At 30.2% G+C, this 18,265-nt stretch overlaps 1 protein-coding gene across 4 annotated transcripts in view; it reads left to right on the forward strand.

Annotated features, from left to right (window-relative positions):
* The window catches only part of LOC129916576 (uncharacterized), a 118,374-nt gene that overhangs the window by 79,393 nt on the left and 20,716 nt on the right, over positions 1-18,265 (forward strand). For all 4 annotated transcript variants that reach the window (XM_055996595.1, XM_055996594.1, XM_055996596.1 and 1 more), the window contains 3 exons: positions 8,833-9,214; positions 16,234-16,350; positions 16,507-16,687. In XM_055996595.1, the coding sequence (XP_055852570.1) occupies positions 8,859-9,214; positions 16,234-16,350; positions 16,507-16,687 (654 nt within the window). In that variant the 5' untranslated portion in view covers positions 8,833-8,858. The remainder of the gene's footprint in view (positions 1-8,832; positions 9,215-16,233; positions 16,351-16,506; positions 16,688-18,265) is intronic.

Below are 18,265 nucleotides of genomic sequence, written 5' to 3' on the forward strand. Positions count from 1 at the left end.
CAGCAATAAGAACAAAATGTAGTACATACATTCTTTCATACTTTTGTTCAAAAATTTTCAAACAGAACATATTCTTTTATACACCATGTTACCGCATCTGCATATCCTTAAAGCCTTTTTAAGGTCTCTGGCATGCTGCGGCACAAAACTTGAGAAAAAAAAAATAGTATAATGAAATTGCGTTGCAAGGAGTAACATAGTATGAAGGCGATGAAGAAAACTTGTAAGATGAATGCGACTGACAGGCTTGCCAGAGTGCATAATTTACCACAAGACATTCAATATTTCTTTTTGTTTCAAACTTTTTTATGAGAAATGAAGCCTTCTTATGAACATTTAAGTATTTTTAATATTTTATTTAGTCAATCTTAAAGATTAAAAATGTTAAAAATAAGAAAATAGAGTAATAATGAAGTGACAAAAAGCTTTTAGACCTAATGATTAGGTAAATGAGGAGATCAATGCATTTCTACTTTTTATTTTTAACTAAAAAAGTGGCAAGTCTGTTAACTGACATTAGTGCCTAACATTTTTGATAAAGGACTTTGTTAGGTAGAATGTTGAGAGAATTCCCATGGAAGAATTTTTTTTGTTCGTCTATAATGCGGTTGAGGAATTGTGATAGTTTGCGTTTGGTTGAAGACAAAAACAAAAAACAAAAAAAAACTTGTTCTAGGTTAAGTGGAACTCTTCAGTAATATGCAAATCCTGATAGATGCGAGAAATATAGAGGTGTAAAATTTTGGGCGGCGGCGGTGTTGATGTGCGAGTGCGGTGTACTTCGCGCTGAGTGTACTTTTGTGTAGCTGATGGGAGGAAAACATAGTAATTTTGAATGGGATTAAGTGGAAGACATAGCCTTGCAGGGTTGCTGCGTCATGTGGATGATGTCAAATGACAAAAAAAATTCTTTTATGTAAAAGTTGGATGACATTTTAATGCAGAAATGAAATTATCATTTTGAAAGAAAAATATTCAAAAGCTTTTGAGTAGGGGTAATGTGTGTGGGATTGCATTGAAATGCAAAATTATAATTCTTTTTTCCAACTACTAGTTAGCTTTAGTTGAAAGACTTGAGGTTTAAGAACTTAAACAAAAAAAAATTATTTGTTTGGAGTTGTACACGAGGAAGAATTAAGTGGATTGTTAAACAAAGAACTTAGCATGATATTATAATTTTCAAGGCTATCTTCATAAGTTTTATAGTTTTGAAGGATTAACTGGCATAATTTGTGTATATAGTTAAAGTAAATAAAACTAGCAAGGACAAAATAAATATAAAACAATTTATTAGTTTTTGATTTTTCTAAGCTCTTCATAGTTTAAAAATGTGTTTTAAAGCGCAATTAAAATTCATAGGAATCATAGTTGTTTATTGTTTTTTTTTTTTTTTTTGTGTAAAGAATCGGTGACGGTGAGGTATAAAAAAAGAGATTTTTCTACAACAAAACTTTTTCATAAAAAAAACGGAGTTTTTTTTAAATGGACACAATAGGACGTATTTATAATTGTTGTTTAGCCCGTATGATACTTACTTTTTTTCTTATTTTTTATACTTTAAGTGCATTAAAATTAAAAAAAGGAATTAGAAAACATTTAAAAGAAATAATTTTTTTCATGGACCAAATCGATAAATTTTAAACTGTAATACGAAATACATGTGATCCAGTCGTTTGTTCATTTTATTTCCTGTGAAAAATGATATTTAGGTTTTTTTTTACTAAATATTTAAAAATTTAAGTAACTTGTACTATAAGAACAAAGAAAAATGCAAAATGGTTAAATGGTTTAATGCAGTACATATATTTGACCAGTCTTTTATTTATGTTTTTTTTTTTTTTTTTCATAAATAGTAGGTAAGAAATGTTAATATAACTTTAAGTTTTATACATTTTTTGAAAGTATAGTAAAGAGCTTTTTCTTCGTTTTTTTTATCGCTTAAACTAAGCTAAGCATCATAAATTAATAATTGCACGTTCTCTAAAAATCATAAAACTAAACCTTATTTAAAACCTTAAGTATAAATGCATTCCGCCCAGGTACAACTATTGGACTCAAACATTTTGGCCATGAATACCGACTCTTATTAAAATTACATTGTGAATACACTATGAATTCTAACATATTAGGGAAATTTTAATAAATTCGTACACCTTAAATTAATATTTTCCGTAGTCTGGACGATGTTAATAAAGAAGAAAAACGTAATCAAAGAATAATTTTCATTATTTTGAATTGTTTGAATTCACATTGTACATAATTTTTAATTTTAGTTTTGTGCATAAACTAAAAAAGAACGTATACGCCACAGTGACTTATATAATTTATTTCTGAAGATATCTTCTTTTTCTCCCTTATTATCGGTATTATGACTGCAATGTAGAGAGGATCATAACATTGTCTCATATCTGCTTTATTTTGCTTAGGTATAACATCAAACTGAATTCTGATTCAGTCTTATCGTACGGTTATAATATGCCACCATCTAGCCAAGAGTACAATTTTGCTTTAAATCAAAAATCTACTATTAAAGGCGCGTTCTTAACACAATTTAAAATCATCACTCATCACAACAATTTTTTTTAAAGCATTTTTTGTAATCTGTGGCATATTTCGGTTCCACTAAACTAGTCATTACTTTTTATGGCTGTGATTTGGTAAATTTCAGAAACTCTCCAGCATCTCGCTTAGTTGTATTATTTTCCTGAGCCATGAAAGAGAATTCTGAAAATCCAGTTTATTATACAAAACAACAAAAAAACTCATTGCAAACTTCAAACAAAAGATATTTACTTGTCCATCTGTGTGCGCCAGTAACACAGTATGGTTGTTGTATTAACTATTTATTTTTATTACATTTTATTTTTTGTTTTTTTATTTTTCTCTAAAAAAGGACACAACAGAAAATGACGACAATGAAACAGATTGGAATTCTTTGTGTTTGAGAACCACAATTTATCCACCCTGTGCCACACAAAAAATCCTATTTAACGTCATCGCAATCAAAACAGATACACAAGCAACAATAGACATTTTTGTAAGCACTTTGTGCATGGTTAATTAAGATTTTAATTTTAAAAGGTTTCCAGTTTCTATTTCATGAATGACGTTCAATTAATTCAACTTAAATTGCTCTCTGTGTTCATTTTATACTCTTCTTTGCTATCGAAAAATGAATACATACATCTTCTTTGAATTGCTTAAAAAACATTGCTTAAAAAACATTGCTACGACGAATGTAAAAAAGAGATAAACAGCTCAGTTTAGAATTAAGTAAACTTGATCCTTAAAATTTTGTGAAATGGATTAACATTGTCATTGTTGAGTTTATATACAACCGATATAGCCCATTTGAGAGGAATCTTATTATTACATTGAAAATAACTTTCGAGTTGATGAGGAAGGATTTGCTGTCTTGTTTTCTGTTTTTTTTTTTAGATTTAATTTTTGATTTGATGTCCGAAATGAATTGTTTTGACATATGATCTAAGGATTTGGATTTGATTTTGTGTTAATTATATTAAACAAAAGGGCAGCGATATTTAATTCTGTGGTTTTGTTTTTTTTTTTTGTTGAATAACTCTAAATTCAAAAGTAACTTTTCGAAAGGGAATGTACCCTTTTTAATTTCTGTTTTTTAAATAAAAGTGAAGATTTTTTTATCTGCGCACAATTTGCCCCTATCAAAGTGAAAGTAAAAATACCTAACACTCTCAAGCCCAAGTACGAACAAGAAGTTAAAATGAAAATGTCTCATAGCGTTATACAGAAGTTGATTATTCCAATGCTTGGGAGGTTGATTCAGAATAATGGTTTGCACACATACTTGGAGTCTTTTGGTTGTGCTGGTTTTTTTCTTCAGAGATTACAAAAAAATGTAGCATGTTACCTCACGCAAAACTTCAGTAATCTGGAACCGACTGGTACAGATTATATCACCGTCACTGCCACCATCAGACTCAGTCAGTGTCGTCTCGTAAAAAATGGAGTTGTAGATGATTTGTATACACTTCAATAGGAATCACGCGACAAACATCGACATAAGAAACGCTGAAGGGAATTGCACACAGATTGGAATCATGCATGAAGAGTGAAGACTTCACAAAAAAAAACAAAATGAACACTTGCTATTGTTATACTTAAATACAATAGAAAAACAAAAGACAGTACAAGTAGGAAGCAATGGAAAGTGCGACAATGATGGCGCCTAGACATTGGTGTTTACACTTCCTACAATTAACTTTTTTACGTATCTATAATGTACGTATAGTCTAAGAGCCGGCAGCATATTTTGGCAGTTTTGATATAACCGAAATTCGAGTGTGCACATATCTAGATATGCACCACAGTATATCAACGGAACAAGTCTGGCAGTGATCTTTTTCAGCTTTCCCTTGCCAGACGCATCCAAAGTGCAGCAAAAAATCAATTTTTGGCGTTTTGGTATAACCGAATAAATGATACACCAAAAAATCATAAAAAATCCCCTGATTTCGAATCTGTGGGTACCGCTAGTTTCTTTTTCAGCTTTCCGCCCGCCAGACCGCTTTTAAGCATTTTTAAGTGCATTTTTCTAATAAAAAACCTAATTACTTATTTTCTGTTAGGTATAACCGTATGATGGTAACAAATTAATATTCTATGTCAATTCCAGGTCTAGAAAATATAATTTTTAGCCAGCTATTTTTCAGCCTTCCCTCTGCCAGACGCATCCAAAATGCAGTCAAAAATCAACTTTTGGCGTTTTCCTAGGTATTAACCGAATAAATGATACACGAAAAAATCATAAAAAATCCCCTGATTTCAAAAATGTGGGTACCAGAAGTTTTGTTTCAGCTTTCGGCCCGCCAGACCGCTTTGAAGCATTTTGAAATGCATTTTTCTAATAAAAAACCTAATAGCTTATTTTCTGTTGGGTATAACCGTATGATGGTAACAAATTAAAGTTCTATGTCTATTCCTGGTTTAGAAAATATAAGTTTAAGCCAGATATTTTTCAGCCTTCCCTCTGCCAGACGCCCTTAAAGGTTTCCCAAACAGGTTTTTCCATAGAAAAAACACCTAGTTTCTGTTTTTTTCTTATAAAATTGAAATAATATTTTTTGTTTATAGAGTAACCATATGATGGCCAAATATTAACTTTCTCTGCCTTTTTCTGATTTAGAAAATGTAAGTTTAAGCCAGTTTTGTTTCAGCCTACCCTCTGCCAGACGCCCTAAAAGGTATCTCAATAGTACGGGAAAGTTAGATTTTGCTATATGGGGCATGGGGGTCTGGGAAAAAATCCGAAATGCATTTTGACTTCAGGGCTCGAAAGGCATAAAGACACGAGTCGTAAACCAAATTTTGTTCAATCGCACCAAGAGTCATTTGGCCGCCATTTTTTTTTTAATACAAATTTTAGTTTTTCACATAACTCGTGTATTTTTTAACCTACAGAAAAAACAATGTAAATGTAAAAAACTTGAAATAATTTAATTTTCTACAATATATGTTAAATGTTAAAAGTTAGGGTGTTTTTTTTTTAAACACGTCAAAAAGTGATTTTCTTATTTTTGTCATTATCTCTTTTACTTGAGCGTTTTTTAAAAGTTTGTTCGTTGTAAAAGTTGTAGATCTTTTAATTACCTTCATTTGTTACAATATTGGTTTTTCGATTTGACACACCGTTTTCGATCTGTAGGCAAAAAACTTCAAAAAATTGCAATTTTTTGTATAGGGACAAACAAAATGATTCTTGGTGCTGAAACAAAACTGGCTTAAACTCACATTTTCTAAATCAGGAAAAGGCAGAGAAAGTTAATATTTGGCCATCATATGGTTACTCTAAACAAAAAATATTATTTCAATTTTATAAGAAAAAAAACAGAAACTATGTGTTTTTTCTATGGAAAAACCTGTTTGGGAAACTTTTAAGGGAGTCTGGCAGAGGGAAGGCTGAAAAATATCTGGCTTAAACTTATATTTTCTAAACCAGGAATAGACATAGAATTTTAATTTGTTACCATCATACGGTTATACCTAACAGAAAATAAGTAATTAGGTTTTTTATTAGAAAAATGCACTTAAAAATGCTTTAAAGCGGTCTGGCGGGGGGAAAGCTGAAAAAGAAACTTGCGGTACCCACAGATTCGAAATCAGGGGATTTTTTATGATTTTTTGGTGTATCATTTATTCGGTTATACCAAAACGCCAAAAATTGATTTTTTGCTGCACTTTGGATGCGTCTGGCAAGGGAAAGCTGAAAAAGATCACTGCCAGACTTGTTCCGTTGATATACTGTGGTGCATATCTAGATATGTGCACACTCGAATTTCGGTTATATCAAAACTGCCAAAATATGCTGCCGGCTCTCGGTCTAGTACTATACTTACCTCTAGATTATGCTTTTTTCATGATTTGCAGTATGTACAATGTACATACTTAATACTAAACCTTAAAATTGCATCAATTATATCCCTGCAACGAGCACTTGATGTATGGGTGGATGTTCTAGAACATCTAGTTATTAAAAAAAAGATATCTACATTTTTGCAATAAAAAAAAGCTCAAAATAATTTTTTTTTTTCAAAATATTGAGGTTTGAGTTAAAATTTTCAAAAACTATTAACTACAAGTACTAAAATTAGTTAAAAAAAATAAGAATCTATTTCCGGCTTCAGATCAGGCTATCGTAAGAAATTTTTAGTATTGCCGTTGTATTTATGTAAATATCTCTTTAAATTTTAAGGGCTTTACCAAATCAACTTAGGCCCAATTTATTGACTCTCCATTAAACTTAAATCGCCATTAAAAAAGGGAATTTTAAAATTAAAAACCAATTTCGTTTAATTCAGTCTCTTTTAAGGATTTCTTTGAAGTTTGGCATCATTAACTTACTGAGCATTAAATTTAAAAGTAGTTTTTGTTAAAACACCAAATTCGACCTTTTAAGAGGGATTTTTAGAGCTAATGGAGATTTTAAACAGAATTTCTATTTATTCACTCTCCATTAGTGTCAAATGTCATTTCATTTATTTTTTTTATTTGAATTATTATTTTATTTGAAAAATGTCAAATGAGCGACAGAATTATTAAAAAAAACATCACAATTATGAAAAAAGTCCAGACTAGAATTTTTTGTAGGTATACACACATGCATTTGTACCATAAAAAAGAACAAAATTCAAAGAAATTAATGCATTTTTTGTCTACTTCGCACAGATAATACTAGATCTACTAGATTATATTCTCCACTTCAAAACTAATCATTTTTGAGATGCTGCATAATACATACATAACATTGCAATTGAAGCCATGAGAAGAAGAGATATAAAGCTTACTTCTAAACCAATGACACGAGATGAATGCCGATACACTTAAATTTAAGTTGTTATTTGACACCGATGGAAAAAATTAAAAATTTCACTTAACTCCTTCTTCTTCTCATGGTTTTAAAATGTAGGTTGTAGCATTCTTTGGTTACCACTGGTATATCGTTAATCTCTTGCATTTTCTGGAGTTTTCAGCTGCAAAATACTTACGGGTAATAGTTTTTTGGTTTTTCTTCCAATTCAAATCTATTTGATTTGACAAAATTTTTAACAGAGTTTTAAATTTAAAGTTTCCATTAAAAGTAAGGACTTTAACTAAAGAAGAGTGAATTAAATGAATTTTTAATGATGTATACTTAAAGGCGACAATAGTTTAACGAGGCCGTTAACTAAAGCGATAAATTTCAAAATTTAATGGAGGCTCAATAAATTGGCCCTTAGAGCTCACTTTAATATTTATCTGAACCAATTAAATAGTCAATTTAAAGGCTAAGTTATGTTAGGTAGAAATGGCTTTCAGGAAAATGACTGACACACTTAGACCACCTATTGGTGCGTTGTGATACCATGATTTTGCAAGGAAATTCCTTACTAATTAAACCAGTTGGAGCTTTTAATGAAGCGGTGAAGGTTGATGATGTCAGTATTATTAAGTTCATTAGTATCTTCTTAGAAGTATTTTTCCAAGTATAACTTACGTCTACTGGAAAGTGTAGGACATAACCAGAGAAGATGCTGGATTGTTTCTTCTTTCTTCCTCATCAAAGCAACTTCTATCCTCATCAAAGATCAAAGCAACTACTACAGAAGTCGTTTGAGACTACGCAAAGTCTTATGGCGTGTCTACTTATTACGAAGTGTCAAACCCCCTTCTGAAGATGTCCGAAATTAATTTAAATATTTTTTTTTTTAATTTAATTATTTTTAATTTTCAAAAAGTTTTCAAAATGCAAACAAAAACAAAATATCAATTGATCTGTTTTCAAAAACATTATTTTTCAAAAACAAATTTTATTATTATAATATTTTCTTAATTTTGACAATAGGGTTTCGTCATTAATGAGAAAGTCAGACATACAAAAAAAAACGATTCAATGGCATGAGGTACCATTAGTAACGGTTCCAAAAATATTTTATTTTACCTACATATATCGAAATTAGGACCTTTTTTGTGTATATATTTTTTTTTGAATCAAAATTGTTAGCAAAGTTTTTGAGAAAAACCATCATTTAAATTTTGGTCAAATACCATTAATTTTATTTCTATTCGATTCGTGCGTGGAAAGGAAAAACTTAATGAACTCCAATTAATAGCTTAAAAAAAACTGCCATAACTAAAGGCACTCACTATACAAACAAAATGCAACTCCTTCTAACTAGTTTCATAATTTTAGCCATTGTTGGTTATATACAATTTTTTTAGTTGTCACATTACGTATACATTCATCTGTCTAGTATTCTTTAAATTGCGACTTTTTTATGTAGAAAAATAATGTTTCAGTTTTTTTTATCATTTCAGATCCAAACGGGTGGTGTTCAAACGAAATGCTTTTGCCTTCAGGGCACATGACTAACGATGCCCAGCAACCACCACCATCATCATCGTCATCATCATCATCCTTGCCACAATTTGAAAATGGTTTGAGTAAGGCATTGGTAAAGCAACAGCCAAAACACCCACATCATCAAATACATAATATTGGAACGACAGGAGATGCATTGACATCAACAACAACAACTGGAGAGGGGCCAACAATAAGAAAGACTGGAATAGTAGCAACTACAAATAATTCAGCATCAAATTGGAATGAAATCGGAAGACATCTTGACGCTTTACAGGAAAATCTCAAAGATGGCTGGACTGTTCATGCTGGCAAAGAGGGACGACTATACTATTGCAAGTGAGTTTGGTTATAATATTTTATATCATTATAATATTTTTTTAAATCAAGATTTTATATTATATCATTATTGCGATGGCAATATTTAATACGTATACATACTAGAGTGACCGCAACTTGTTTGCAGATTTTTAGATAGCCAAAATTTCAGCTCGATTGGATAAGTCTAAATGATGCCGACACTCGCTCAAAGTTTCAAAAATCTCTGTTTTTTCACTGTTTTGCGAAGAAAATTAGCTCTAGCTCCCAAACAGATGTGACTATTTTCACTTTTTATAATATTAAATTGAAGGTAGTGTTTTTACACATAATTCAGATGCTAAATTTGTTTACTTAAAAAAATCTATATTGTGTACTTTAAGTTCTCAGTACTGACCTTAAAAAAAAGCTAAGGTGCAAACTCTGTTAACAATGTAACTTTCTGTATTACATACACTAGCGGAGAAATTCCAATTATTTTGAGGTTTTTGAAGTGACTGTGTTTCCATTAAAAATGGTCGCACTGAAATTTTAAAAATAGGCTTTTAAAGCTCGGTCTTTTTAGTTTTGGGGTCTTCAATCCTATTAAATTCAAACATTTTTATATACAAAAAAAAAATAATTTTGTTTTTGTTAAAGATTAAGTTCATTTGAAGTTAAAATCGTGATCCTTTACTTTTTTATTTCAAAAATTCTATCGAAAAAAAAAAAAACAAAAAACCGCTCGATGAATTAAATCGAAACTAGGTTTTGTGGGTATATTAAGCCGTAAAAAGCACGATCAACATTACTGGTTTCTTATTTAGATCTTGGCGCCTGATTATTCCAAAAGCCAAAAAAGGCTCGTTTTTTATTTCGGATTTTTCAAAGTATTGAAAAATAAAAAAAAAATTTTTTTCAAAAACCTCAAACTTTATTTTTGTAGGAAATTTATTCAAAACTTCAAAACACTCCTTAATTTTCTTGTGCAATCAGCGTTTGCTAAGATATTGATGTTTAAAAGCAAAAAGATTTTTTTCCGTTCAAAATTCTATGTCTCAACGTCGAAATTTTCGTATCAAACTTTAAAAAAAAAAAGAAAATATAAGCTGAATAAACAAGTTATCCGATCCATATAGTGGTTAATTTGGAAAAAAAAATTTCCAAGTTTTTAGACAAAAAAAAAAAAAGAACTGGAAAACGTCTATTGCAGTATGGTCAATCTGGTTGACGGTTGATTGATCTGGAGGTTTTTATGTCCGTTCATAAAAGTTGAGATGTTGGAAACGCGGAGTAGCTTTCACAACACTTTGCCCCGCAGCAGAGTTCAATATCCTCAAGTCCTGTTTAGGGACCTAACTTTCCACGAGTAGATCTGATTTCATTTGCAGGGTTCCGTCACCAGTAAATCCGTTCGTATCCAAGGCTTGTCTTCGTATTATAACTTCATCCTATTCCTGGCCGGTGAGTTACTCTCACGGCAGGAGCCCTCAATCTGGAGGGCCAGGTTCTTAACTTAAAGTACAAAAGTAATACTTCTTATATAAATTTTTCATTATTTTTTTTTTAAGATTTCAATTAGAGAAATCCCCTTTGAAAAATGTTAGAATTCTGAAACTTTTTTTCTATAGTTTCAAGCGAATTTAATCATCTTATCTTTAACTGAATAATCTTTTGTAAAAAAAGGAAAATTTGTATTTCTATAAAAAGTTTACTCATTTTTGTTTTATTTTCATCCCACTTTAAATTCTAAAATATCTTTTTTCCACCCAGTGTCAGTAGTCTCTTAGGCTCAGGACATCAAATTAAATTATATCTCAGCCAACATGTCAACTTTCCATATGCACACACCCAATTCTGTCAACTTTTCCAATTCAATTTTGTATAAATGCGAAAAAGTATAGAATTTCAACTTGGTACTGTATCTATCCTTCGTTTGCCTATTTTGAAATAGGCACAGCTGACGACGTATCCTGACCAACTTCTTGCGTCCTTTTGCATGTACATACATATATTTATATTTGACACTATGAGAGAACTATTGAAAAGTATATTTAAATGTTTCGTCGTTGTTTCTCGTGGTTCAAAAAACTTGAGAAAAAAAAACTCTTGTTCCATAATTTTTTTTTTGTTTAATGAAAAAATTAAAACTTTTCTATAAAGGATATTTTTCCACTCTTGAAGAACATTTATTTGTGTCGAGGATGGAGCCAACTCTGATAAACTCTATGGTGAACTAGTGATCCACTAACTTGTTGTGATTCACTTAGATGTGTTTGTTTGTTTGTTTCTGTTTCAAGAGAACTTCATGCATATGTATATGTAACTTTATACATAATCCTTATGGTAGACATTTTAATAAAGACGGTTCTCGGCCTGGATCTGGATATATTTTGCTTTTCCTTTTCATCTTCACGTGTGGTTTGATATGGTGACTAAAAGAATTTTACATTGTATAATATTCTTTGCACGAACGTTTAAATTAAGAGTTTTGCGGTGCTAGAAGCACTTTATTAACGACATCCGTTTTTCTGTATTAAAATTTAAAACAATACCCTCTACATGATGAATTGATGATGCTTGGTTCATAACAGATTTGTTTAAGGACTTTAAACGCTTCGTGGATTTTTGTATAAAAAAAAAATATTTGAAAATTTTTTTTTACAAAATGTAAGAATTATTAGTGTTCAGTTTTTGAGGTGCATCATTTTTTCAACTATAAATAAAGTTATCATGCCTAAAAAATTACAACGAAAACAACGACGCTGAAGATGACCACAATGACTGACGTCCCATTTGATTTAGTTTATTGAAGTACCTATGTACTGTACATATTATTAATTTTCACTATAAATTTTGAAGAAGGAATCGTTCTTAATACCGAAACTTAATAATTTTTTTCTTATTAACTTGCGTTATATTGGGGCTATGAGTACCCAATCTTGTACAACACAAAGTGAGATATGGTAACAGGAGGAAATAAAAGAAAAGATAACGATTTTAAATTCTTGAACATCACAGTTAGAGAGGAAAACAGTGCTGGATAAAGCAATCCACATTCTTGAGGTGCGGCTAAAGAACGAGTATCTATACTTTATTTTACGTCCAAAATTGAGCTGGAAAGTTTGCTAATGGGTGTTCCTAAAAACGTGTATTTCAATTTAAATCTGTGGTCATCTTAACCACATTAAAAATCTTAAAAAAAAAGTTAATTATGGCCTGATTAGAATTAGAAAAAAATTGAAATATTTCTCAAAATCAAAGTATAAAACACTTGTTTCTATTATTTTTTCCAGCGGAAATAACAATTTTTAAACATTTTGTTTTGGTAAAAGTAAACCAAAAGCTGTTAACATAAAACTATTACACCATATTGTTGCACTATTAAAGAGCTTATAAATATAAAAATTTCTTGGTTCAAAACCTCACATTAGTGGAGTTATTAAAGTTTTCATTTAGTATAAATTGTTGTTTCTATTATTTTTTCCATCACTGTACCTAGTACCTACCTTCATATCAAAAAAAGCTAACCCAAAATAAAAAGGAAATAAATGCAACAGGGGGTGTAGAATGCGATGTATTATTTTTCAAAAAAAAAAAAATTAACATTTTTTTCAATCCAAAAATGTATTTCTTGAAAATTTTATTTTTGAATTACAATTGAAACTAACTATAATTAATGCTTTTGAATACAAGATTTTGATAAAATTGAATTAGTCGTTTGAGTCATTCAGCATTAAAATAAACGGTCTTTTTTTTACCTGCTAAACTCAAGTATTTCAAAAACGTGACGTGCTTTCTTTGATCCGAGCTCTATTTTTGTTTTCGAATTTAATTTTGACCTTCTAAACCACTTTTTTAAGAACTTATATAGGACTTTTGTATAAGGTTTTCTCGAGATATTGAGGCTAACGCATTTTTCAAAATTGCACACAGGGCCGTCTTTAACTATCCTGGGGCCCTTGGGCACACAAGAATTTGGGGCCCTTTTGGAAAGTAAAATGGTTGGCTTAAAAGCAATGGTTGGTGAAAAAGGGGTGCCAATATATCGTTCCATATAAAGTACCTAGTGTCTTTATTATTGACAGGGGTTGCCAATAATACGTGCATTGAGACATCAATCGTTGCCAATGCCAATAATAACCCTGTATCCGTTATAAGTTTCAGTTTGAAGAATTGGAAAAAAGAGCTCAAACAGATTGATAGATTTGCTAAAAACTCGGTACAGACGATTTGTACTGATCTCCAATATAAAGTTTTCGAGATATTGCAATTTTCTCAAAAACGGATAACAATTTTGCTTTAAAAAAAAAAAACATGTAATGCTGCAAATAAGCCGCACTTTTGAAATAAGAAAAATATTTTTTTGGACCGTTATTAACGGTACCTACTTGCCATAGAACCGATTTTTAAATGCAAACGACACAATCGATTTTAATAAAAATTTTGACATAAAAAGGTTTATACTGATATTAAAATTAAGAAAACTTAAAAAAAAAAAAATTATTTTTGGATTTAACAAAAAATTATTTTTTTTTTGAAAAACAATTTTTTAAAAGTTTTTTTAATGAATTTTATGTGTCAATCTTTAAATACGAGAGCAATTCGCAATTCTAATTAAAAAATGTTTGGGTGTGCCAACTGCCAACCATTGTACCATAGCGTTTTCCATTGAACCATTGATGTACCGTCGACGAGCCGGCAATAGTTTTTTCTTAAACTTTTTCCAACGGAAAAAGTATTGATGTTTTTTTGCCGACGAATTGATTCTTTTTTCGTCTTTTAATACGAATATACACATATTTTTACACAACACTAAAAATTTGACAGTTTTGTAAACTTCAAACGAAATTATTATTTAAGGAAAAAGATAATGGAAGAGAATTCGTTGTTTTTATTAATAAATAATCTTACCTACCTACAGTGGAAAAAAAAAGAAAATATTATTGTCTTATTTTTTGGAAAATTGAATTTGGGTTTGGTCGTTTGGATTTAAAATTTTGTCCGCATACAACGCCACATAATTTGTTTTCATTTTGAAAACATATATTTTCCGTATGGGTGTAGACAAAACTTTATTTGATTGTTTGGTTGCCATATAAAAACTAAAACTTTTTTTGGTAGATGGTCTACCCGACAAAAATGTTTTGAGAATAAATGTGTGAGAGAAATTTTCGTTCCTTCGGGGCCCCCCTGAGAATGGGGGCCCTGGGCACGGGCCCCGTGTGCCCTTATGGTAAAGACGGCATTGATTGCACATGACCAAACATTTCTCAAACTGAAATTTATAATCAGAATAAACCACTCTTCAATAGTGCATCCACTTCTCAAAAACGACTATAAAGATTTTGCTTTCTCTTTTAATTTATTAAAAAATAAAAAAAACAGAAGTGGGTATCATAAAATATCATTTAACCGATTGGAACAAAAAAAAATTCGTACGAAAAAGTTTTAATTATTATTTATATCCCTAATTTTAAAATTAATAAAAAGTAAAAAAAAAATATTTTTGGATTCCAATTAAAAAAAAAAAAATACAAAAACCTTTTTTGAAAATTTTGAGGTTTAAAAAAACAAAATACTTCTTATATTTTGTTTACATTTCTTGTAAAATTAATATCAAAATTAAATAAAAAATATTCTAATACATGTGCCGAATGTGCCCATGATTATGAAAGTGGACTAAGTCACTTTTTGCATTGTTTAAAGAAAAACTTACATAACAATTTTCTTATAACGATTTAATTGTATTTCTTTTTTGAAATCAATGAAGGAGCAATAAAGAACTTTATTTACTGCAATTTCGCTTTCAAATAAACCCTTTAAATAATAATTATTTTTAGGCTAGATTTGATCGTTTTTTTATGAGTGACTTAGCCCACTTTCATAATTAAGGGCACACATATTTTTATAAAAGCCTTTAATCCTTAAGCAAAAGATTTTGTTTGTGCGGCTCTGTTGTCCAATTTATTTTATGTACTTTGATTCACTCTGAGTATACTCATTTTTTTATGAGTGGATAAAATTAAAACAAAACAAATACACTGAGGGAAAAAATAAATTGAAGTTGAAACGTCGTTGTTTCAAAGTTGAACTACTTTGATTTATGTGACTTTAAGATACGAAACCATCAAAAATTAACCTATTTTCCACGTTGATTTTAAAATGTCTATCTTCAACGCAAAATCATTCCGAATAATAGTTAAATCAATGTGGTTTTCATTGATTTCACGTTGTTTTATGGTGGCTTTTCCCTCAGTGTAGGTAAAAAGAAAACAAATATGAAAAATTAAATGTAAATCATAGCAAGTGTCGCACTCGGATGTCAAATATAAGGTCAAGACAGGATTGAACTAAAAAGCGATTCCGATTTCCCGAAATGAAAGCATTTATAGAATTAATTGAAATGTTTAAATAAAGCTATACTACGGTGCTATGTACTTTGTAGCTCAAGCATTTCTCGTTTTGTTCTTGCTTAACGTTATGTTTGCCTCCTCATAAAGCCTCGTGTAGTAGTATTTAAATCTTTGGCTAGGTAAGGTATACATACATATAACTGAAAGATTTCATCCCTTAAGGCATGGATTTTCTTAATTTGTGTCGACAATATAATAGGGCTTCATTAGGAGAGGATCAATTACCGTATATATATACCCTTTAGTTTGCAGGGTAAATTTCTGGAAAATTAAAGGAAAATTGAATTTGGTAATGGTGTTGAAAACAATTAGGGAATACCTTCTTTAAATTGTGTTTTTTTTTTAATATAGGTAGACCTACAAAAATTGTTGAAGGCAAACAAAAAATGGCAATTACACTTCCGGACATTAAGCTTTTTAAACAAAATAAATTAATAAATGACTAGCTTTTCTTCTTCTATTTTGAACTTAAAAGTTCAATTAAATGTAAATGTTTATTATGAAAATTTGGCAAAATTTCTAGAGTCATTGAATTTCGAAAAGAATCAATAGCGTCACTGTACAATAATTGACATAATGAAGGAAACCTCTGAAAATATGTCAAAATAGTACTAATATTATTATTTATTTTTTTTTTTATTTTAGTCACATAACACAAACATCAGGATGGATACCGCCCTGCGATAACTGGAATCAATGTGTAGATCTGCCATACGGGTGGGAGAGGGCTGTCGACTCGAAAGGTCGTCCTTATTTCATAAAGTAAGTACAAAAATTCTTATCTCGTTAAGCAACTTCACCATCATCATAATAATGCTCTTGGTCATATCCAGTATTTTAACCAGCATACAATTTTGAAGAGTCGTATATTTGCAATGAAAAAAAAAATAAATTTTCTGTCAATATTTCATTTCACAGTCACCTGAATAAGACATCTACCTATGAAGCACCAGACTGTGTACGATGGGATGAAAATCCACCAGAACCAAGGGTGGTGGTGCTTCAACGAAGCCAAAATATGGGCTTCGGATTTGTTGCTGGCAGTGAACGACCTGTGATAGTCCGCTTTGTTACGGATGGCGGCCCTAGCATGAATAAGGTAAGTTGGATTGCATGGGATTAAACCTAAATAGGTAGTCATATTTCAATAAGGCTATAGGTTAAGAGATAGGGGTTCTGATTTTCGTCGCGGAATGAAGGCATTCAATATAGTTTTATATCGTCTTAGTGAAGAGAGGTCTGGCCAAACAAAGTAAACCTTTTGGTCTAGCCACTACGAAGCAATCTACCAGATATATAGATGTACAGTACAAGAACGTAATATTTATGTAGGACCTATATTGTAGGTGCTATGTGTATGTGTTCATGTACTCCGATTTCAAATAACTTTTGTTCACATACGAAAGGAGAGACTTATTGTAAATATGAAAAACGCTGATAAAAATTGCGGATAAAATAAAATCTTTTGTAGGTACTACAATTGGATTTCTGTGTGTGACATATTCTAGACTTTTAAACTTTTTATGTTTGTGCTGCTCTTCTACACATACAATGTTGGTAAATGAAAAGGGGAAATTTCAAGCCACTTAGAAAGATAAACCAATTGAAATACAAAATTTCATAAGTAGGTACACGGTAAAAAAATTAAATGTAAATAATCAATAATTCAATAGCTTACACTGAACCAAATCTTTACGTAAATACAACGAAAGAATTCGTTGAGCAAACGAAAATTTAATTAATTTTCAGCCGATGAAAAATTTAATTGGCTCAACGAAATGGCTTTTATACGTTAATGAAGAACTTCATCAATCAACGAAAACTGTCGTATTTTAATGAAATTTTTCATAAAAATTTTTGATCGAGAATTAATGAATTCTTACATCACTTTACGAAATTTTTTCATCGATTAACGTAAAATTTAATTAACCACTGTGATAGTTTTCGTTAGTCAATGTATTTTTGTGATTAATTTATGAAAGAACTTTTGTTAGCTAATGAATTTTTTCGTAAATTTTATAAATATTTTAATTAAATTACGAAAAAATATTCGTTAGCTAACGAAACTTTTCGTTGTATAAATTATTTTTTTTTTTACATTCTTTTCGTAGAATTACGAATTTTTTCGTTAACCTACGAAATTTTTCCTTCATTTTCTTCCCTTAGTTTTGGAATAAAAAAACCTGAAATTCCGAAAATCCGCTACGACTCGGTGGAGCTCACTTGGACTCATCAGTTGACGTATCGTGAGACACCTTGTTAATACGCAAATATTGTTTATATTCAGCTCAACTTACATAGATTTTTAAACAAAAACCTAATGTGAACTATATCCAGAAAGATTAAGGGCCAATTTTTCAATAATCAGTTAAACAGTCAGATAGTACATATTCCCCTGATAGAGAAAAAATCATTTTTTCAACAGGCAGATATAGCTTATTCCTAGGAATAAAACTATCTGCTTCTTTCAGAGACGAATAAAAATTATTCTAAGGAATAATTTCAATAAAAATATTGTGTCAATTGTCAAAGCTGCTTTGAAAGAATTTTGACAAAAAATACAGAGGAAAACAAGAAAAAAAAAACAATTATGAATAAAAATGTCGTTTAATTTTGAATATTTTTGAATTTGACAATTTTTTTTTTGTTATTCTATAGAATAAATTATTCTTGATTG

The sequence above is a fragment of the Episyrphus balteatus genome, chromosome 3 (genome assembly GCF_945859705.1).
Source record: "Episyrphus balteatus chromosome 3, idEpiBalt1.1, whole genome shotgun sequence".
Lineage (NCBI taxonomy): Eukaryota > Metazoa > Arthropoda > Insecta > Diptera > Syrphidae > Episyrphus > Episyrphus balteatus.